Source organism: Tetrahymena thermophila (assembly GCF_000189635.1).
Source record: "Tetrahymena thermophila SB210 genomic scaffold scf_8254650, whole genome shotgun sequence".
NCBI classification, from domain to species: Eukaryota; Ciliophora; class Oligohymenophorea; order Hymenostomatida; family Tetrahymenidae; genus Tetrahymena; species Tetrahymena thermophila.
The window spans coordinates 60,333-82,461 of NW_002476418.1; the positions used below are offsets into that span (position 1 = coordinate 60,333).

Here is a 22,129-nt window from a genome sequence, read left to right on the forward strand (position 1 = left end):
TAATTTTTTTTTTTTGAAAAAAGAGTGAAATTATGACTTTTTATGCTTTTACCTTTATATCATGCAATATTATGCTGATTAACTCTTGAAAAATATTTAAATTAGAATTATTTCAGTAATTTAAATTTTACCTAAAGTCAAATAAAAAAATATATTTTTATTAAACAAAACTTTAGCAAAGCTTATTATAAAATAATAAATTATGTTTGTCTTTCAAAGTCATAAATAATTAATTTAAATCATATTAAATAGATGTAAATATCTTATAGAGATAGACACTTATACAGTAAGCAAAATATCTAAACTCAAAAGGTGGATAGATAATTAACGTAAAATATATAGATGAAGTTTAATATCTATTTATATGGACTAGCTTGACGAGATATTCTTAGATTACAGTTTACAGTATTTAAACATTTACAATAGTTTAAGAGATAAAAAATACATTTATTCAGAATAACCCATCAGTTGTAGTTGATTTATCTTTTGATTTGGCTTCGTTTTAAATTATTTATTTAGATAACACTGGAAATATAAATTGTTTTGGAATGGATACTTTTGATTAAAATTGTGTTTTTAAAATGAGCGAATTTAGTGATTAAAATATCCTTCCTATTGGTATGACGATAGACTATGAAACGAATAATATATTTGTCTACAGCTCTAGTAATATTTATTAAATAAGTTATGCTGCACTTTATATGAGATTTAGCAGGATCATACATTATAAATAAAATCAATTCATAAAGATTAATGGTTTGACACCGATTTAAAATTACTTTTATGTGATTAATTCTAATAATATCATTTATTAGTATCAAAATTAAAACTTTTCTTTTTTAAATTACTTTGATGAATAAGACACTTTATAATAAGTTGTTTATATTCAAAGAATTACTACTCTTATTGCTAGTTTTCAAAATATTATTAATGTTTATCCTCAATTTACTCCATATAGCCCTGATTTTAATAAAAAAATAACAATTTCTGGTTATAAATTTAAATAATTTTTATCAGATAATATTTTTATCACAACAGATGGCTCTTTAGTTGATTATGATTTCTAGAACATCAAAGAAAATTTTAGATTAACTTGGGGATCAACAACAAGAACAACAGTTTATCTAAGCATTAGTTCTATTAATTTAATTATAATAGGTTTGTATTAAGGCAATTGTATAATTTACAACTAAGAATCTAAAGTTTATAATTAAATAAAAATAGATAGCAAGCCTATCTAATATATTAGCTCTACTGAAAATTATTTTTGGATTTGCTCTTCAGGTGGAATTGTTAATTAATTAATAAATAAAACAAAGTAAGTAGCATAAACTTATGATATAGGTTAGATTATATAGCAACAAGTGAGTGGTATGATAGGTGTTTTTGAAATTGATGAAGTGAATACCAGGTTATTTACACATATTATTGAACAGAAGCTTATTTATGTAATAAATTACTCTCAATCTTAATATCAGATTTCATATCTAAGCTTTCCTTTTAATAGCAATTGCTAGATTTAAATTAGTCTAAATTTTGTTTTGTTTTACAGCAGTTTCTAAATAAATATTCATAATAGATCAACTTTGTAAATCTTAAGAAGCTTAAGAAGAGATATAAATTCTGATGAAATTAAATTTCTTAATTTTCTATAAGAATAATTTTTTGTTATCTGTTTTTTATAAAAATTTGAAATATTTTACTACAATTATACATAAAATAATATTACCATGATAGATTAAGTAATTACTGCAGCACCTTAAATTATGGATATAGATATTATATAGGATATAAACGATCAACTCTAGGTCATAGTCTTTTCTTAGGATCTCTTTTTTGTAAAAAGGTATACAATTAGTCAAATTGTATAAAATTAAATATAGTGTAGTGCGATTATTTAGGTTAGTGATTACATTAATACTTAACTGTAGCTTTCTTTAATTCAAAAACCTCTCTAACCATCTATTAATTGGAGAAATATGATATAATAATAATAAATTAATTCAGATGCTTAGCAATATTTTTTAATACTTCAAAATGGAAATTTAAATTATATAAATTCTCTTCTTATTTAAAGTGGTGAATTAGTAATTTCTTCTGATCCTAGTATTAATAAATATGTTTAGCTCTTGATTTAATAGCAATCTTTTACATCATTCTAAAAGACAGGCTTAAATCTCAAAAATTTTGAGTTTATTTTTGATATTAATGAAATGCAATCAACATAAATAAATCTCTCACAAAATATTTTAAATGTTAGGTTTTAGAATATTAATATACAGAATTCAAATAATATGAATTAAGTGTAGCTTAATTTTTTTAACCTCAATAAAGTGGTATTCTAAAACTTAATAATAGATGGGTAGAATTAAGTTTAAAAGAATATATTATTGTAAAACTACCAAAATAATTAGCTTGAAGGACTTGTTTACTTTTATAATTGTTCGGAAGTCTATATTTACAACATCACAATTTAAAATTTTGAGTTCACAAATTAATTTTAAAAGAGCATGTTTAAATTTTACAAAATTTAAAAACTAGTTATTGATGGCTTACAAATTGATTAGATAGTCACAATTAAATAGTTTTTTCAAATACAAAGTGTTGATTAAGTAATACTAAACAATATCAAAATTCAAAATTCTTCAATTTAAAAAGCAACTCTAACTTAAATTAACTATTCTTATATAATCTACATATCAGGGTGCTAATAGACAAATATAACTTAGGTAATTTACTAAAATAATTAAAATCTATCATTTCTTTCAATATCAAATGAAATTTAAATAGAAAATGGCTTGTATTACCTCTAAACAGATTAAGTTTTTATATCAAACTCTTAATTCATCAATAATACTTATTCAATTATATCTGAAAACTAAGCAACTTTGTTAATTTCATCAAGCTATGTTTAATTTTCTTATATCTCTTCTAAAAACAACTCTGCAAATATATAGATAATAAAGTCTTAGTATGTTAATATTGATAATGGTAATTTTTTTAACAATACAAGTGTAAATGGAGGTGCAATATATTTCTATCTAATTAGCCAAGCAGTTATTATCAAATTGAGCTATTTTATAAAAAACTAAGCTGAAGCTAGTGGTGGTGGATTGTATTTTCTTCAAGAATAAGGAAATATTACAATAGATAGTTCTAATTTAATTAGCCAAAACGTTGCTTGCATAGGAGGTGGAATAAGACTTTATTCTTCAAATGTAAGCAATATCTAATAAATGATAGATAAAGTAATATTTTTAAAAAACAATGCTTATATCTATGGAAATAACTTTGCCACTTTTGCTTAAGGGATTACAGTTTCTAGCCCAGCTTTGAAAAGTGAATACTAAAGATTTTAAGATTTGAGTAATTAACTATAAAATTCTTATTCAGGTTAATTAAATGTTGACAATTTTAAAAGTGGCGATACAGGAGTATTTGAAGTTGCTTTTTATGATTAAGATGATAGATAAATTACTTTTGATGCATAAAAAGTAAATTAAAAAATATATCATTAAAGTATAGTAGAGGAGATTAAAAGCTTTTCCATTTAATTTGTAAGCAATAATCTAACTTACATCACAATTAACGGAGAAAATTTTGTAAATTATAATAAATTCAACTCAACAACGAATACATTTTATTTAGATAACTTTAACATTCTCTCTGTTCCAATGTCAACCTAATTTTTATAAATAAATTATTAAATAAAACCATCTTTAGTAAATGAAGTTCTATAACCTAATCCACTTCCAATTTTAGCATAAATTTATTTTAGAAATTGTGAAATAGGAGAAATTATTAAGTCTTTTACTGAAATCATATCAACATGCTCTTATTGCTCAAAAGGTACTTACTCATTATAAGAACCACAATCTAAAGATTTGTAGTGCTTAAAATGCCCAGATTCTGCCATAGACTGTGAAGGTAATAGCATAACTATAAAGAATGGTTATTGGAGAGAAAATAAATAAACTGATCAAATAATTTATTGTATAAATAATCCAGATTTATGTAGAGAAGATCCTAAAATTTCTTAAGAGTGCATAGAAGGTTATGTTGGTCCTCTATGTGAAACGTGTGATAATCTAGGTCAAGTTTGGATTGGAAAAAGATATACAAAAATATTTGATAAGCAATATTAATGCAGCGAATGTAGTCAGGTGAAGGTTTATAATGTATTTATACTAATTATGGTGATCTGTTTTATGATTTACTTCATTATTAGTATAAATATGTTTATGAAGAGTTTTTAACATATTTAAATATGTTACTATTTAAGAAAATTAAAACTACTTCCCATATCAAACAGTGAGATTAGAGATCAATCAACATTTTATTTTAAAATACTAACTAATTATTTGTAATTGTCTTCTATTATAATTTAGAATACTTAATTATCATTTTTTAACTCAATCTCTTTTTTACCAAGCGTAGTAGGATAACCTAGTTTTGCTGTTACAATAGGAGTAGATTGTATTATAAATGTTAGGTCTTTTGAATAATTTGGGTATTTACAATACATAACTTTGATTTAAGCAATTGCTCCTGCTTTCTTTCTACTTTTTCTTATTTCATTTTATCGAATAATTAATTGCTTAAATAAAAAAATAATTACTAAAAATCATCAGTTTATAACTCGAGGCTTTATATTTGTTTTCTTTCAACCAAACTAAGTAAAATTATTTCAATTATTCTAATATTTTAAATAAAATAAAATGTAGGTTAACATGCTAACAAAGCTTTTTATTTGCAGATAGATTGGTAATAAATATTATGTGAGCCAAGATCTTCGATTAGATTGTTACGATAATGACTATTAAATATTTGTAAAAGTTTTAGCAATCCCATTATTAATATTTTGGATTATGGTACCTTTGATAATATTTAGAAATTTGAAAAAATAAAAAGAGTGTCTTTATTAATACAGGACGCTTTATAGGTACGGTTTTTTCTATGGTGAGTTTAGACATCAACTATTTTATTGGGAATTCATTAGGATTTATCATAAAATAATTATAGTGCTCTTATTCACTTTTTATAGATCAAACTTAATTTTAACATACCTCTTAGCTATAACCATCTTGTTTATTTATGCTAAATTAGTCCTAACTTTAAGTCCATTAAAGTGCATAAACTTACAGAAATTTGAAATTCTTTCGTTAATTGTTGTTATTTTTAATTCAATTCTTTCAATATTTGCTATAATTTATGATAATAATGCTTTTATTATTATAATTTAATTAGCACATATTCTTTTAATAGTAGTAGTATTATCCATAATTTGTTATTATCAATTGATTAATTAATTTAGTTTGGTAGGGAAAATACTAAGAATAATATTAAAAGCTATTTTGCCAGGTAGAATTTTCTTAAAAATCATTAAAGGTTACAAAATTAACTTAAATACATTTTTAAGATGGAAAAAAGTATATAAAAATATTTAATTTATTATTGGTAGAAAGGCAATCAATAATTTAGAGCACATTTAGAAAGACTCATTTAAAGCATCAAAAATTTAATTAAATAAATAAAATCTTAATTAAAATTAGTTGAGAGAACAATTTTTTAATACTAACCATTAAAAGTTTACTATATTATCTAATTTTGATATAACGAAGGGAGATTCAGCCACTTTGAATAAAAAATATTAGCAATCTTAATAAGTTTCGATAGAGGAATCTTTAGATTTCTAAAGCTTTGTTTCAAATCCAATCAAAGAAGATTTAGATGAAAAAAAACAATCAATAACTTTCAGTCCAAAAGAATAATATTTTAGTTCAAATATAATGGAATTAAATTCAATTAAAAGTCAATCTAACTTAAAAGATTTTAAAATTTCAAAATGAAAGAAAAAAGACCTTCCTATTTGAATTTATTCAAATTTTAATTTAATAAAAGATGAGATAAATGAATTAAATCAATATAATTTTAATTTTTTTTATAAGAAATGGCAGTATTATCTAAAAAATATTATTATTAATAAACACGAAAATAAATAGAACTTAAGATAAATACATATACTAGAAAAGCTATCCAAAATAATTTTATATAAATTAATACTTACAGGAGGAGATGATGAATTAGGATTCATAAATTTAGAATAGAGGTAATTATTTCAGGTCTTTAATATGAAGGAATTGATCATATATTTAAAATAAGATAAATTTATATCCTATGTTAATTCAAAAATTCTAGTAGAATATGCCTAAATATATACATATATGATTTATATGTAGTACTTTATACATGTTTACAATCATATTCTATGAATCCTGATTTATAGTTAATAATAAATATATTTTGATATTATCAAATATTTAAAAACTGAAAATCATTACCATAGAACAGAGATTAAAAAATTGAGATAAGATTAGAGATTTTGCAAGATAAAATATTTAAAATAATTTTCAATATGCTTATCAATAATCATTATTCAAAAAAAATTTTTTTACTTCAATATAATTTATCTCAATTTGCTAACTGTGATTTAATAGATATCATCTTGCTTTATAGAGCTCTTTCTTATCCCAAGAAAATCAATTTGTCAATCTAGTCTTTAGTTTCAGATTAGAGATTTTCAACTAACTGTTTGCTTTGAAAATATTCAAAAATTAATTTATTAAGAAATTGTTATTATAAATCCAAATAAAGTAAATTTAGACAAAAATAAGCAAATAAACAATTTAAACACATTAATCAACTTTTAATTAAAAAAATATTTTCAACAAATACTTTAAGATCATAATTAAATGACAATTAAATTGAAAAATAATTCATCAAGAAGTTTTTTTTTATTAAACTGTTTTAGAATGAATCAATTTACTTTATTTCTTATTGAAAAGAAAAATAAATATTATATATCTATCTAAAAATCAATAAATAATAAAAATTAACTAAAAAACCTAAAAATAGAATTTAAATTTTAAAAATTATTTTCATGTTTATATATAATTGATATTTTTTTCAAATAAAATTATCATTTTTTGATACTAAAATTAATTGAAGTAACTTTAATTTAATAAAAGATTGCAATTTCATTTTTATTTATATAGGACTAAACTATTAGACATTCATTTTTATGTTTTTCTGAATATTTTAAGATCGTAATTTTAATTTTTAAATCAAAAATGTTTTTAAATTTAATCATTTGCTTCTGAAATTAGCTTATCTCCTTTTATTTCCTGTTTTTGAGAGATGAAATTGCCCTTTCCAGTGTGTTCATGTTGAAATTTCTGTTCGTCTTATGTAAGCTTGATAAATATTAAAGCTAGTTTAATATTTTAATATGAAAATTTTATATTTACTGGAACTTTTAGCTCGCTGCTCATTTAGTTAATAAGATTTAGCTTTTCCTTAGTGAGCTATTCTAAATTAACTTATTTTAGGTGATATGCTTATTCAATTTTTTGGATCTTAACTCTGATAGCAGCTGCTTCCTACTAAACTTGAGCATTTAGAATACCTTATATTTTACTTTCCTAAACACAATTTAAAAATAATGCTTAAAATTTCGAAACTAGCATTTTATAATTACTTTTAATTCTACTTTCTTACTTCCTTCAGATTCTTTCAAACCTTTATTGAAAGTTTCTAGTTGCTCTAAAGTTTCTTTTTTCAATTATCTTAATAATATTCATGTTATTTTACATTTATTATCATACTTAATTTACTCATATTCATCCTTGTCCAATTCGTCTTTCATTTACTCAATTTCCTCAAGCTGATCTTCTAATCTATAAATTTTTAATGTTCTAATTAAATCCTTAATTCTATGAATGAATTCACCTTTTTCTTTATTTTTCCATATTGTCTTAGAGTGAAACCTTGTTCATTTTTAGAAAACCTAAAAGATATTTATATTTATTTATGTTTTTTAATCAAAATTAATTAATTGATATTTAATTACAAATAACCACAAAAACTAGATATTTGTAAATCATATTGAAATTGGCATTAAATAATATTGATCTTTTATTAATTATTAATCGTTATACTGATAAAGCAGCTTAAAACACACAAAATATGATTGATTCTCAATTTAAAAAGAAAATATAAAATGTAGATTATGATCCATCGCAGCAAAGCAGAGTCTTTGGCATGAAATAGATAAACTTAGAAAAAAATAAAAAAGACCAAGAGAAATACTTGACAATAAAATATTATGCATTCGCCTTTTTTTGGATATAAATTTTATTTCTTTCTTTTATTTTGAATTCAAATTACATAGGCGATTATAACAATTTTATAAATGATCAATAAGTAGTAAATGATGGACTCTCAAATTAAAGTTAATTTGATACTTTATTTGCCAAATCAATAGCGGTACTCTCATTTACTATAGTTGTTGAAATTATTTCTCTGTTTCAGATAATTGCAGTTCATATACTATCATTAAATATTGTTAAGATTTCTTCTATTTTAACCATTTTCTTCTACTTGGTGCGATTCTCATTAGGAGTCGCTTTTTTAGCAGACTAATAAAAACAAGGAATGTTCAACTTAAAAACATAAATTGATTAAATAAAATAAAACCAACCTTCATACTGCTATGATGGATAACCCTCAGAAGTAAAATAATGCAAATACATATACTCTTTTAATTTCTTTTATGGATAAGAGATTTTTCTATTAATTGTAGCAAGTTTACTTATAGTACCTTATTTAATTTACAGTTTTCAATTTAAAAATCTAAAACTTGAATAAATACTAAGAAAAAATATGGAAAACATTAAAACTATTCAGTAAAATTAGTAAATAGTTTTATAGGATCTTAATGAAACTAGAGATTATCTAAAATAGGAATACTAGTAATAAAACACTAGCATTGCTTATGATAATTTTGCAATAAAATAAAGAAATGTTACATAAGAAAAAGATGAAATCAACTAGTACTGCGATTAATATATTTAAAATAAGTAAAAAGGATCTAAAATATGATAAATTCAATCTTTATCTTTTTTGTATGACTTGTATAATTAATTATAATATTATTAATATTTTTATTTTTATTAAATCGGAAATAGATTCTCCAACCTTGATTACAATTTCCTCTAACATTAAAAGATAATTAACTAACTAAACATAATTCAAAAAGACTAATTTCATATTTAATATTTATGAATTCATTTTTTTATTTTTCAATTTAATTTTCAAATATTCTCAAAAAAAAACTAATAAAAATTATAATATTTTTCTATTTTAAAATTAAATTAATCTATATAAAAATAATAGCTAGGTATATTCTTAATACAAATATAATAAATATATGGATAGCTATTTTACTTGTAATATTTTGACTGAAAGCTTCGGATAGAGAATTAATAATATATTGATTGTTTCCTTATTCTGGAGACTTACTGTTTTGTGAATATAATTAAGTCAATTGCAAGCAAGTAGTGTAATGACAGCTGATAAAGTTTGATATAATTTCAAAAATAAAAAGAAAGTTATTATTTATGATTTTTGACAGATTAAATTGCGGATTTAATTTTAATTAAAAAATTATCAGACAAATCTCTACATAAGAAGATCTAAAAAATTGATTGTTTTTATTATAATATTAAAATTTCAATAATTTATTAGATATTGTGACTAATTCTTATTAGAAAAAAATTTTAAAAACTTATTCAATCTAAATAAACTACAAACTGGCAAATACATAAAAACATAAATAAATGGGTTGGTTCACAAAGAGTAAAGATAAAAAGAAAAAGGAAGAAGAAGAAAAGAAAAAGAAGGAAGCTGAATTAAAATAGGCGAACGAAAAAAAATTACAAGAAGAGCAAAAGTAAAACTTTTCCAACAGAAAACCTGCAGACGATGAGCCAGAGTAATAATAGGAATTTATCAAGGAAGAAGATGTAAAATAAATGAAAATAATAAAATTAAAAGTGAATCATCTAATTTTATACAAAAGGTGTGGATTTTTGAAAGTATTCTTTAGTTCTTAGTTTCTCCAGTTTTCAAAGCGCCTGTTCATTAGATGATAGATGACAAATGCATTTATTTTGAGGACATTAAAAACATTTCTAATGATCATAAAGAAATTCATCAGGTAAATCTATTTAATCAAAAAGAAAATTTGATTCATATGTATATTAATAAAACTGCTTTCTTACCTAATTATTATAGGAATATAAGAACATGTTAAATGAGCTTATTATTGGGTTGTCTTAAGATATTGGAGCAGAACCAGGTAAAATTATGGAACTTTGTGAGCACGCTGTTAATCTGAGATCTCATAGAAAATATTTTGTCTACTTTTAATTGTACTATCACTTAGATGATTTTGTAAAGATGATGGCCAAGAGAAATGTAGACCTTGAAACTGAGGCATTAAGGTAGCTCTAAAAAAAGAACTAAGGCAGCAATTAATAAAGAGGAATGCAGTTCAACGAGCAAGATGAATATGAAAGAGCAATTCAAAATAGTTTGAGCAACACTCAAAATATTGGAGGAGATGAACTTTAAAGAGCTATTCTAGCTTCATAATAAGAATTTGAAAATAAGAAAAAACTTTAAGATTAGGTAGATAGATTGATAGATAATTTATTTATTTAGAAAATGTTTTTTAAGAATAATAAATCAATGAAAAAAATAAGATTTTTTATTAATTTTTGACTTATTTAATTCTCTTTTTTACCAAATAAACGCTGCTCTTTAGAAATTTATAAATACTTAATATCAATAAAAATAAATGAATACTAAAAATATTAAAAGGAAGATGAAATGTTATAGTAAGCACTAAGAATATCGAAGATGGAAAATGAAGGTAAATAAAATAAAGTAGAGTTTTAAAATGGTCATGTAGAAAGCAAAAAAATACATAAACCTTAGTAAAAGGGAAATGATGATGATGATGATTTAATCTAAATAAATGATAGTGATGATGATTTAGGCGGTGATGATGACGATGACAATCTTTATTTTGATTTTAAGAAAGATAAGAATGAATAGCAATAAAAACCTGACTAGAATTTTGATAAAATGTTATTTGAAAGTAGATAAAATCTCTTAAAAAATCTTGATAATTTGAATATAAATCAAAACAACTCTTCATCTTAACAATAAGCATAGCAATAGCCAGCTGAGACTTTGGAAGAAAGAAAAGAAAGACTCAAAAAGCAAAGAGAAATGTTGTTAGAAAAGAAAAGAATGGAGAGAGCCAACGAACTTGATGAGTATGCAGATAAACAAAACTAAGAATTACTCAATCAAGATGATGACGAAGATGATACTAAAGTAAAAAAAATCTATTTATTTTTAATTCTAATTAATATATTAAATTTTTTATAATAATTGATAGAGCTAAATGGAAATTAAAAAGAAGAAAGAATTAGTTAATAAAATCAAGGCTGAAATAGCTGGAAATAAATGAATAAATAAATAAATAATCTTTATTTTTGATAAATAATTTAATTAAAATTACTATTAAACCAACATATTATATTGATAGTATTTTATTTATCACTATTGCATATCAAAGTTAAGTTGTTAATTAAATTCTAATTTTAAAATATAATTAAAATAAATACAATGTTGAAGATTTTTTTACTTTTACTTTAAAATCATTTTTAAAACTTTTTTATTACATTTAGATTTTTGTTGAATTAAAAAAAAATATTTATTACTCTACTAAATATATATATATTAATTCTAGAAACATAGATTGCTATTGCAGCACATTTCAAAATATTATTTGAGTTATTTACCAAAAATATTTTAAAATGTTAATAATATCATCATAAATATGATAAAGGGTATTATTTAAAATTTAATAAATGCTAAATAAATATTTTAATTAACTTAAAAAAAAACGTAAATACCTTATTAAATAAATGATAAATAACTATTATTTGAAATAGTTTGAAAATATAAATATATAACAATTCTTTACTATCAAATTGGTATTTTTAATTATTTTTACAATCAAAAAAATGTTTTTCAATATTAAATTTTTCATAAAAATGAAAAAGGTTAAAAAATAAATTTAGATAGTCTGTAGTTGGAATGAAAAATATTTGAAAAATCATTAACCAGCTTTAAATAGTTAAAGAACTTATCTAATATAGCTGTTTAAATTTATAAAATAGGTTTAGATTGTGAAATGAATGAAAATTAATTGCTATCTTAAAATATAATTTTAGATTTGTTTAGAACACAAAATTAGAAATAGCTGACAATGATTTATTTATTTATTATTTATTAATATAATATATTGATTACTTAAATAATTTATTTTTTTTTATTGATTTTTAACTATTAACATAATGAAGAATTATTTATTTTTAAAAAATTATTTATTTACTACTCTTTCATTCATTCATTCTTTCATTTATATATTTTTATATTGATAGATTGATTTATTTGTTTTTTGTTATTTTATGTCTCACTCAGCTTACACTTATTCTTCTTTATCAAAGAGTATGCTGAGAATATCCAAGAAACAATCTCTATATTCACTATCCTCTTCATTAAAACTCTTTTTGAGGGCATATGAGTGAATAAGCAAGTTTGCTACCTAGAGGTATAGAATATAAAATACATACAGAATGTCACTATTTTTGACTTTTAAGAAGAAGAACTATTATACTTAGTTGTTTTTTGCTCTTTGGGATAAATTGAGACCCCATGTTTCAATCTATTCAAGTTCTATTACTTCTAATGTAGACAAGCTGTTAACATCTAGGATAACTATTTAGTATGGTCTGATTGCCAAGTGTACTAATCTTCCCTCTTTATTTTTTTAAAATTTGTCTCCATTTTATTTGATACAAAATTAGTGAGCTTCCAACTAGTAAGACATGAATGCATCTTTTGTTCTAAGGAGCTCCAAATATTACCACCTAGCTTAATTTTAAGATTCGAACTACAATTATTTGTATATGAGAAGCACTTTCTAATAAAGATCAGGTGGGGATTTTGGGATAACCCTCTTACTAGGGAGAAAATCTTAAAACTTTTCTCTGCACTCTTTTTCATAAATTGGATTATAAGGTCCGAACTCTATATAAAGATGGTAAGCAGCTAGTGTTTATTCTTCTATTTCTTTCAGGTAATACTTATTATAGCGGACATCAAATGCATTTTAAATAAAATACATAATAGTTGAATCTATGTCATGTTTGTAAAGTTTGTAACATATTTTAATTCTTAAGTAAAATTTTGTAATAACTTGCTTTTTGTAGCCTTCTAAAAATTTAGTGTCATTTATAACAGTGTTAAGTGCATCTAACATCTTTTAGTTGTTTTTGAGGAAATGCTCGTAATGTTTACCTTCTGATATCTTTGATTGAACAATACCAAAATATTAACTTCTATATTTTAATCCCAATTCTTTAAGGACTAAATCTCTGACCTACTTAACAGAGAAAGACGAGTCGATGATAACAGAAATACTAGTTTCATTAAGTAAATATATTTTCACTTTAAACAATTTATGCTCGTTTGCTATAGATAATTCCCAATCTGTAGGAATTTGTTCTCTTGAATCCACTCTTTATAAATGATTGTAGAAGAAATCAAATTAAGATATTTGCTTTTTTAAGACTTCACTTGTCCACTAGTCTTTATCAATTGATTTAAATATTTTATTTTCTTCTAAAAATTATTGATTGTACTAAGTAAAATCTACCATTTTAATCATATTAAAACTCTACCATAACTTAGCTAGCTTAACAAAAATGTATTTGCATTCTTTTTAGACCTATTTAATAAAATAAAAAATATTAATAAACAAAGACAAATAGTATAAAGTTAGTATTTACTTATAAATTAAATTTCAAAAGTTAAATTTATGGAAATTAATATAATATGTATTAAATAAAATTTGATTTAATTAATTTAATAATTATTAATAAAAAATCAACAAAAAAATGCTTATGATTCTGTAATAATTAATAAAATATTTAATTAACTACATTCCTAAAATTATTAAAATATTTTTATAATGAAAAAAGCTAACCATAACTATTTATTAAATATGGTTTATTAATGAAATGATTTGGTCTCTAAAAAAATTTGCACTTAATTGGTATTTACTTTTGTACAAGCAGATTGAGTAGCTATGTATTTGAAGAAGCTCATTAAAGGGATTAATAGGTAATCGCTTGGAGGGAAAAGCCCTATCAATTCAGTAAAGAATTACAGGAGGATCCTTTGACTGTCTAATATTGGCTAGTTATGAATTTGCTTGCAAACTTACATGAAGGTCTCGTCTCTGATTGGCTGATGGCTATTATTGACTATTTACATTATTTTATTACCAAGAATTTCTTTAATATTTGGTTCATCGTCATCATCATTATTTCCCTAAATTGCACTTTAATTTATAGTAGATCCCATCGACTGATGGCTCTGGTTTAAGCTATCATTGGGTTTCTATTCTCGTTAGATGGAATTAGTTTACATTTTTGATGCATAGTTTTCCATAATCTTAGAATTTTCATCTTTTACAGAGGAAAAAATAGATTCGTTCATTTTTTCAGGAGTTCCTTTTTTAAGTAATAAATAAATAAATTAAAAAGAATAAGCAAGTAAATATTTTTGAATAATAAAAATATTTATAATTATCAAAAATAAATAAATTTTAAATAGAAATTACCATAACACATCAATATAATGTTTTCAATATGAGTATTTGGTGGGAAACGTGATCTCCTATTTTTGGCTAATTTTAGAAGAGATCTAAAAATTAGTTAAGAATGATTCTATATTGTAGGGCTTTGAGTAAGAGGATCAACGAGATTGCTGCTGGAGTAGCTCATAATTTATTTTATTGGAGGCATTTTCTTTCCGAAGTTCTTTTCTAAAATAAGTTTTAAGATTTGGTTTAATTTTCATATTTTTTTGATGAAAATATTTGAATGAATGAATTAATTACTTGATTTTACTATATAACTCTCACAAAATGAGAAAAAGTCATTATCCTCTACTTTTCTCATAAGTGCACCATCAATATCATCGAATTATATTTCATAATCAGGATCTATTGGAAGTTGTGATGGCTTTTCTAAATCTATGTGAGACTACTTAGGATTGAGAGTACTATATTAAGATACATATCCATTTCTAAAAAATGACATTAGATTATCACTTTTGTTCTCCTCAATAAGTTATCTCTCATTTTTATCTTCTAGCTAAGTCATTAATGGCCATACTTCCAAGCCATTAGTTGAGAATTCATCTAAGAAATAAATTATTTTAATTTTATGCATTAATGGATTAATTAATTACCTCTAATATTTCTTTCCTATGGCTACTCACTTTCATTTTCATTTAAAATATTATGAAAATAATCTTGCTGATTTTCAGTATTTCTGTTACTGTTTTCATTAGTTTGATTGGAATTTATTAGAGAAGAAGATTAATTACTTGGCTCATTAGATGAACCATTCTATTTTTATAAAATATTTTAATTTTCTGTTTACTTTTTTTATTACTCCTCATCGGTAATTAAGTTATCTATTTGTTAAATTTGATTTCCAATTATATTTGCTTTTTGCTGAGGTGAAAACTTTAACTTAAGTAAAGTAAAGACATGCTAATAGTTCTACTAAGCTGTACGCTTAAAAGCTGTATCTAAAACTTTGAAAAATTACAATTTTTTATCCTACAATGAAGCTTCTTTCAATATATTAAATGCATAGTAGAGTCTCATTACATATAATAAATTAAAACTTTCTAAAGCTTATAGCTTTTTTTACTACTTAGCTAATTGCTTTTCTTTGAATTTCTTTACTAAAATATTTAATTTAGCTCTCTACTCTTTAAGCCATTTGATCTTTAAAAATACATTTTTTTTATAAATACATAATTTTAAAAACTTTTTTATTTTATTAGCTTTTTCTTCTTAAGCCTTATAAAATTCAAGTAACAAAAAGTCTAAATGGTTCGAAACAGCTAATTTCATGTAAATTTTAGTTTTACCAAATAACACATTTTTGTTTAATACCAATTTTAAATCCTTAATTAATGTTTGAATTAATTAAGTGCATAAATCTTACTTATTTTAAATAGCTAATTAATTAAATTTGTTTGGATTTGTATGTTTAAATGATTAGCATAGTTCGTAATATCTTTTGTAGAATATATCATAATCAAAACGCGAAGGGAAACCTTCTTTACGAACTCTTACAGATTCTAAAATACCTAAATACCTAATTTAAAGCATAACGAAATTTTAATCAAACAATTCTTTTTATTTTAATTCATTTGGTTTTATGCAACGAATAAAATGGACATCGCAGCACTGAAGTTCATCCATCAATTCTTTAATTTAATTACGGAACTTTGCTCCTAAAAATTTATTAGACTTAGACTTAACTTAAATTTTTTGATTCAAAATTTAATCGACCTATTAAGAATTTTGTAAGTCATCAAAAGTCCAAATGGTTTTAATTTCATTAATTTAAGTTTTGCTTAAGGCATCATTAATTGAATCACTAATTTCGTCTTTGTTTTTTACTCTAAATCCATTAATGTTGTATTCGACATCTTTTGCTGTATGTCTAATAGAAAAAGTATCTTTTATGAGATGGGGTTTTACGTTAACAAGATATTAGTTTTAAGCATGTTCTTTAAGAATCTTTTTAAGCAATGATTCGTCAGATCCTGTATTGATTGTACTTTCATCATCAAGTAAATCGTAGATACTCTTCTTAGGCAAAGAAATCAAATCAATAATTCCTTAATTATCCTTGAATTGTATTTAATTCATATAATCATTTAATCCCTCTGCTTTAAATTCTAGCTCTTCAGACTTGAAAACATAAACAATATATAATTGCTGCAGCTTTTCATTTGTGTAATTAATGCAAAGTTATTCGAAAGAGTTCACTTTAAAATTTTCAAATCCAAAAATATCCAATAATCCCAAACTCAAACAATCAGCAATATTTACACTGCTATTAGGCATAATATTTTAATTTAGCTTGCTAACCAGCCAATTAAAAAGCTTATCATAAAGAGCTCTAGCCAAAGAATCTCTAATAAAAATTAAAAAAATTAGACTTTTCTTAAAATAGTAAATCAATTAATTATCAAGAGTTTTTGTTTATAAAAAACTTTTTAATAAAAATTTCTTTTATAAGAAAATAGTATAAAATTATTAAATAAATATTGAATTAATTACCTTGTAATGTTGCATTCTTATTTGCTTATTGGAGAGTCAATCTATTTGATAGAAAATTAAATTAGAAATATAAAACATTTCAATAATTTTTAGATATTTTATTGAAGTAAAATATTTAGAAATAATTTTTTATGTAAATTAATTTATCTTAAAAAGTGCTTTTTGCTGATAAATTATTTAGATAAAATTATAAATTTATATAATTTCTCAAATTTTATTATTTTTTGAGAAGGATTTATGTACAATAATTTTAATTGTTTGTAATTACAGGCTTTCCCCCAGGCAGGACTCTTCTTTTATAAACTAAACAGTTTTTAAGTTCTTCTTTGTCTACCTTCAAAACAAACGCAGCTTTTTCTAAGGCTTCTTAATTTATAAGAGAACAAGGTTTTTCTCCTTCAGAATAGGTCTTATCATCAAAACTAATATTTCCCAATTGCAAAATACCTGCAAGAATTGAATAAATTGACTTTTCTTCTTAGGATGTAAAATTTAACTTTTAGAATGATTGTTACACTTCGTTAAAATTCTCAACATCATCTATGCCTTCAGCTTGGAAGGATGAACTTTAGTTGAGGTAATTAAACTGTTTTGGATCTCTTAATATTTTGAACTCTTCAAGTATCTATTGATTCACACCCGCAAGAAATGAATAAAAAATATGATAATTTCTTTCGCCTTCAGCAACCATAGTAACACGAGATTTTTCAAGCAAATAATTAGAAATCTCAGCTCCTTAAATTAGTCTTTTCTTTTTCTCTATCCAAATTCTGACATATTTACCAAATCTACTTGAGTTATTATTTCTGACTGTCTTCGCATTACCAAATGATTCCAAAATAGGATTACATCCTAGAATCTTCTCTTCAATTGGTGCTTGTTTAGCTCCTTATTACTTTTTATTTGTTGTATAACCATTGTGCTCGCTATGAGAATGAGCAGCATCACTCAATGAAGTTATATATTTCATAGAATATTTTGCATTTTCTGTCTTTCCTGCACCTGATTCGCCTGAAATTACAATTGCTTATTTTTTATTATTTGAAAATAGCTGAATATAAGCATTTGCTGAGAGTGCATAAACATGAGGAGGATATTCTGACTACTAAAATGCTTCGCCTTTTTAAACAGCTCTCTAAAACATGTTCATAACTTGAGGATTAAAGCTTTACTAAATAATTTTATAAGGATTCATGACTATAAGAGTGGGACCAATGTATGAAAATATTAAATCTTGTGAGAATCTCTTTTTCACATTAATCAATATTTCCGCATCGTTTAGAGTATTCATCTAAACCATATCATCCCATCCTTGGGGCCTGGATTCTTTATTACACTCTTAAAGCAAAGAGACGCTCACCTTGATCTCTGATCCTTGTGGCTTTCCTTGCTCATCTATAATTACAATATTCGCACTTTATTTATTATTATCTAAACTTTTGATAATGGCTTTCTTAAACAAAACATCGCTATCACTTTTAGAGTCCTATTCTACCCAACATTATTCGTCAGGAAGCATCCAACTAGTGTTAACCTAATTAGCTAACATTTATCAACCTATTTACTTAAATTTCTAAAAAAGATGACTTGTTTATTTTATTTCCTATAAAATTATATTTTGTTATCCTTCCTTCCTTCGTTCGCTTTCTGATAGTATATGTTTAATAATTAAGAAATTAACTTAAAAACTTCGATTAGACTTTATTAAAAATATATAATGAATGATCATTAAATTTTTCAATATTAATTAACATCCCTAAAAATTTATAAGTATATTTTTATTGCCAATTGAGAATTGTAAGTATGCAAATTTTAATTGAGGCATGAGAGAAAAAATTCATTAAAAAAAAAAAGATTTATATAAATAATATAATCAATTAAATATTGAACTGTTGGTTACTTTAGTACCTAAAAGCAAAGTACAAAAGAAATCAAAATTATCTATATAAGACCTTTATTTTGTATTAATTTATCTATGTCCAGCCAGCAAAAGCATCTCTTCTTTATACAATCCCTTTTTATCATTTAACAAAAATATTACTAAAAATAAATAAAATTAATAAATAAATGAATATACTTTATTTTAGACAAAAAGCCAAATTACAATTTTTAGTAAAAGCTTTTTTGTTTATAAATTAATTGATTGATTTTAAGATTTAACATTAAATACATATTTGTTAATTTATTAACAGTGTAAACTGTAGAATAAAATAAAGTTATGTTGAAAACAATAATAAAATCAATTAATTCTTTAATGAATAGAATAAATAATATTTTAATCTTCAATCTTTCCCATTAATAAATTAAATAAAATTATTTTTAACTTAAGATTTTTATAAATAATATGGGGGGTTTTTTAAGTATTGTTTATGCTTTTTCATTTAAATTTGCTGTAAATTTCATTAAAAAGTGATTTGGTAAATATTCTAAATTAATACCTAGCTAATTAAGAAAATTAATTTAATAAGACCTTGTAAGCAGTAAGATATTAAAATTAATGAATTTTTTTATGCTAATAATAAATAACCAATATGTGAATAGAAAAATCAACTATTAAATTTATTCATCTAAGACATAAATATTTCTATAAATTTGGTTGTTAAATATTTATTCTATTTGATATTTATTTCTGTTTATTAGTATGGTTATTAAATATCAAAAATAAGATGCGGGATATTGGTTGGATTTAATAAAATAAATGAATATATTTAATGTATTGGTAATAAATAATTGATTAATATAGATAAATAATTAACATTTTTCCTTTTATATTTTTTAATACCAAAAATCTTATTTTAGCTCTTATTCATTTCAAAAAGTAAATTGAAATACAACACAAACAATACAATTTAATTAAAATTAAAAAATAAAAATTTTTCTATTGATGAGATTTAATTATTTATAATAACAATTTTTCCTATTTCTAAAATGAAAATCTACTTTCCTAAATAAACTTGAATAAAAATTATAAAGAGTTATTATATAAAAATTATTAGAAATATTTTGAAGCAAATGTTTCTATTAGAATAATTTATTTTATAATAGTTAGAATATCTTTCTTGTAGTGAGTATTTCTATGTTTCATGTTATAGATGCTTAAATTATTTTTTTAAATCAGATTATAAATTTTTATTGATTGAAAATTTTTAAAATTTATTTCATTATTTTTGCTTATTTTCAAATAAAAGTGAACTGAATATGTTATATTTTAAAAAAAAAAAGAAAATTAATTATAAGTAATTATAAGTTTTAATTAAAAATAAAGTTAAAATTAAAATTTAATAAAGTTGAATTTAGTTACAAGTTTATTTTTTTGTAAGAAAGAATACAATAAAGATTGATAATTAAAATAAATTTAGAATCCAAAAAGAAACAGAAAAATAGAGTTTAATTAATTAATCATATGTCTTAATATTATTTTATATTTATTTTAAAGAGTTTTATTAAATTAATTTAATTTTTTCAATTTCATTTATTTATTAATTTTCTTCAAATTCATCAAGTTTATTTTTAACTCCTAATTGACTTAATTAAATAAAATAAGATCAATTGTTCATTATAAATCACCTTGTTCAAAATGCATCATTTGAGATTGCTACTAGTAATTCATCATCTATAAATTCTAATTTTATAAGTTATATATTATTTTCTGAATGAATAATTAAAAATATAAATAAACTTACTTATTGATGGAACATGAAAAGGTTGTTTATTTCTAAAGGAGTTAGTCCGTATTAGCCTAAAAGATGTTAAAATTAAGTGGCTTCAAGATTGGTATTTTCTTTTTAAATTTTATCGATTTCTTCAATAAGTTCTTATTCTTTTTCACTTTAGCCGTCTCTTAGTATCTAGTAGAGTGCTTATATGCAACCTTCTGGATTTCCAGATCTATTCATGATTTCAGCACTCTTGAAATACTCGCTATGTTTAGACTTATCAATTACCTATTCGATTTAAGGCATTAATGAATAGAGAGCAACAGATAACTTATGCATCAAAAGAGTTTAGAGAAAACTGTATTAAGCAGCCATTTATTGCTATTGCATGGTGATCATTTGCATGTCATATTGCATTAAAGCATTCATCATAGGATTCATAGGCTAGTTTTTCATCTATATTTAATTAATTAATTAAATTTGAGCATTATTTATCTCTTTTACTTGTATTTTAAAAATAAATTTTTTTTTTTACATCTAATCTCTCACGCAATTCTTCTTTAGAATGTGCAAAATTACATTTACTTTCATACTTGCAATTGCATTATCCTAATTATTTATTTGTTATTTTATCTTTAAAATATTTCCAGTTGATTAATCATTTTACCTGTTTCTTAATCGTAATATCTGCATAACTAAGATTTGTAGTTGTTTTACATAGGATTTTGAATCATAGTTGCCATTTGATTCATCTTTTTGAAAGGTTTAACCTGAATTTTATTCATAATGTTAAATGTAAATTTTCAAAAACCAAACAATAGAATTCCTTACTTATGCACCCATTCCTCCTTATAATTCATGTTCACCCTTTTATATTAATAATTTAAATTAAACAAGTTTATTTATACTAATTAATATGCTTACATGAGCAAATGCACATTCGTTCTTTTTAGGACAGTTTCCAGCTATTAGTTAAATAATAAAAATAATATTTTATAAATAATATTAGAATTTCAAAATAAACAATCCAAAATAAAATGTGAAATACAAAAAGAAGGATTTATTCATTTACTTTAACTGAAATGTTTGCACAAAGCAGTCTTATATTTGTTATTAGCCATGCCACCAGGTTGTCTTGCGTCGTTCATTTTAATATATTTATCAGCTAACTACTTAAAATAAATATTGATTGATTTAATTAGATAAATTGAAGGTGTCTAATTTATAAAATAATTGATATTTCTTTTAAAATTTGTTTATAAAATTATATCTTATCTAAAGCTATTAATGAGTAGATTCTTTCTCTAATTAATCTATCTAACATTTTCCTATATATAAC

The 22,129-nt window shown here is 22.8% G+C and overlaps 8 protein-coding genes across 8 annotated transcripts; 4 read left to right on the forward strand and 4 right to left on the reverse strand. All coding sequences in view use genetic code 6, as the record gives it.

The window, feature by feature from the left end:
- Positions 1–252: 252 nt before the first annotated feature.
- On the forward strand, positions 253–1,627 carry TTHERM_000073252 (hypothetical protein; the record flags this gene model as incomplete). The annotated part of the gene is made up of 6 exons (XM_012797545.1): positions 253–286; positions 343–666; positions 750–785; positions 1,018–1,176; positions 1,225–1,448; positions 1,580–1,627. 6 exons carry the CDS (start codon positions 253–255, stop codon positions 1,625–1,627), a joined length of 825 nt encoding a protein of 274 aa, XP_012652999.1.
- Positions 1,628–2,547: 920 nt separating this feature from the next.
- On the forward strand, positions 2,548–4,315 carry TTHERM_00074250 (transmembrane protein; the record flags this gene model as incomplete). The annotated part of the gene is made up of 4 exons (XM_001015564.2): positions 2,548–2,612; positions 2,704–2,729; positions 2,791–4,178; positions 4,283–4,315. The coding sequence occupies 4 exons, from the start codon at positions 2,548–2,550 to the stop codon at positions 4,313–4,315; spliced, it is 1,512 nt and encodes a 503-aa protein (XP_001015564.2).
- A 2,809-nt stretch (positions 4,316–7,124) lies between these two features.
- TTHERM_00074260 (hypothetical protein) lies at positions 7,125–7,835 on the reverse strand (the record flags this gene model as incomplete). The annotated part of the gene is made up of 5 exons (XM_001015565.3): positions 7,125–7,253; positions 7,308–7,481; positions 7,538–7,625; positions 7,674–7,736; positions 7,789–7,835. The coding sequence occupies 5 exons, from the start codon at positions 7,833–7,835 to the stop codon at positions 7,125–7,127; spliced, it is 501 nt and encodes a 166-aa protein (XP_001015565.2).
- A 104-nt stretch (positions 7,836–7,939) lies between these two features.
- On the reverse strand, positions 7,940–8,455 carry TTHERM_000074269 (transmembrane protein, putative; the record flags this gene model as incomplete). Its single annotated transcript, XM_012797546.1, has 1 exon — positions 7,940–8,455. The coding sequence occupies one exon, from the start codon at positions 8,453–8,455 to the stop codon at positions 7,940–7,942; it is 516 nt and encodes a 171-aa protein (XP_012653000.1).
- Positions 8,456–8,721: 266 nt separating this feature from the next.
- TTHERM_00074270 (hypothetical protein) lies at positions 8,722–8,940 on the forward strand (the record flags this gene model as incomplete). Its single annotated transcript, XM_001015566.2, has 1 exon — positions 8,722–8,940. One exon carries the CDS (start codon positions 8,722–8,724, stop codon positions 8,938–8,940), a length of 219 nt encoding a protein of 72 aa, XP_001015566.2.
- Positions 8,941–9,677: 737 nt separating this feature from the next.
- TTHERM_00074280 (ARF-like 2-binding protein BART protein) lies at positions 9,678–11,380 on the forward strand (the record flags this gene model as incomplete). Its single annotated transcript, XM_001015567.2, has 5 exons — positions 9,678–9,863; positions 9,920–10,057; positions 10,135–10,530; positions 10,723–11,244; positions 11,309–11,380. The coding sequence occupies 5 exons, from the start codon at positions 9,678–9,680 to the stop codon at positions 11,378–11,380; spliced, it is 1,314 nt and encodes a 437-aa protein (XP_001015567.2).
- A 1,011-nt stretch (positions 11,381–12,391) lies between these two features.
- On the reverse strand, positions 12,392–18,683 carry TTHERM_00074290 (myosin; the record flags this gene model as incomplete). The annotated part of the gene is made up of 7 exons (XM_001015568.2): positions 12,392–13,708; positions 14,044–14,495; positions 14,606–14,809; positions 14,885–15,187; positions 15,238–16,988; positions 17,135–17,175; positions 17,403–18,683. 7 exons carry the CDS (start codon positions 18,681–18,683, stop codon positions 12,392–12,394), a joined length of 5,349 nt encoding a protein of 1,782 aa, XP_001015568.2.
- A 2,004-nt stretch (positions 18,684–20,687) lies between these two features.
- TTHERM_00074300 (zinc finger C-x8-C-x5-C-x3-H type protein) lies at positions 20,688–22,043 on the reverse strand (the record flags this gene model as incomplete). The annotated part of the gene is made up of 7 exons (XM_001015569.3): positions 21,863–22,043; positions 21,715–21,755; positions 21,622–21,657; positions 21,458–21,560; positions 21,326–21,399; positions 20,818–21,246; positions 20,688–20,756 (listed from the first exon to the last, which is right to left on the reverse strand). Exons 1-7 carry the CDS (start codon positions 21,936–21,938, stop codon positions 20,688–20,690), a joined length of 828 nt encoding a protein of 275 aa, XP_001015569.2. The 5' UTR covers positions 21,939–22,043.
- Positions 22,044–22,129: the final 86 nt, after the last annotated feature.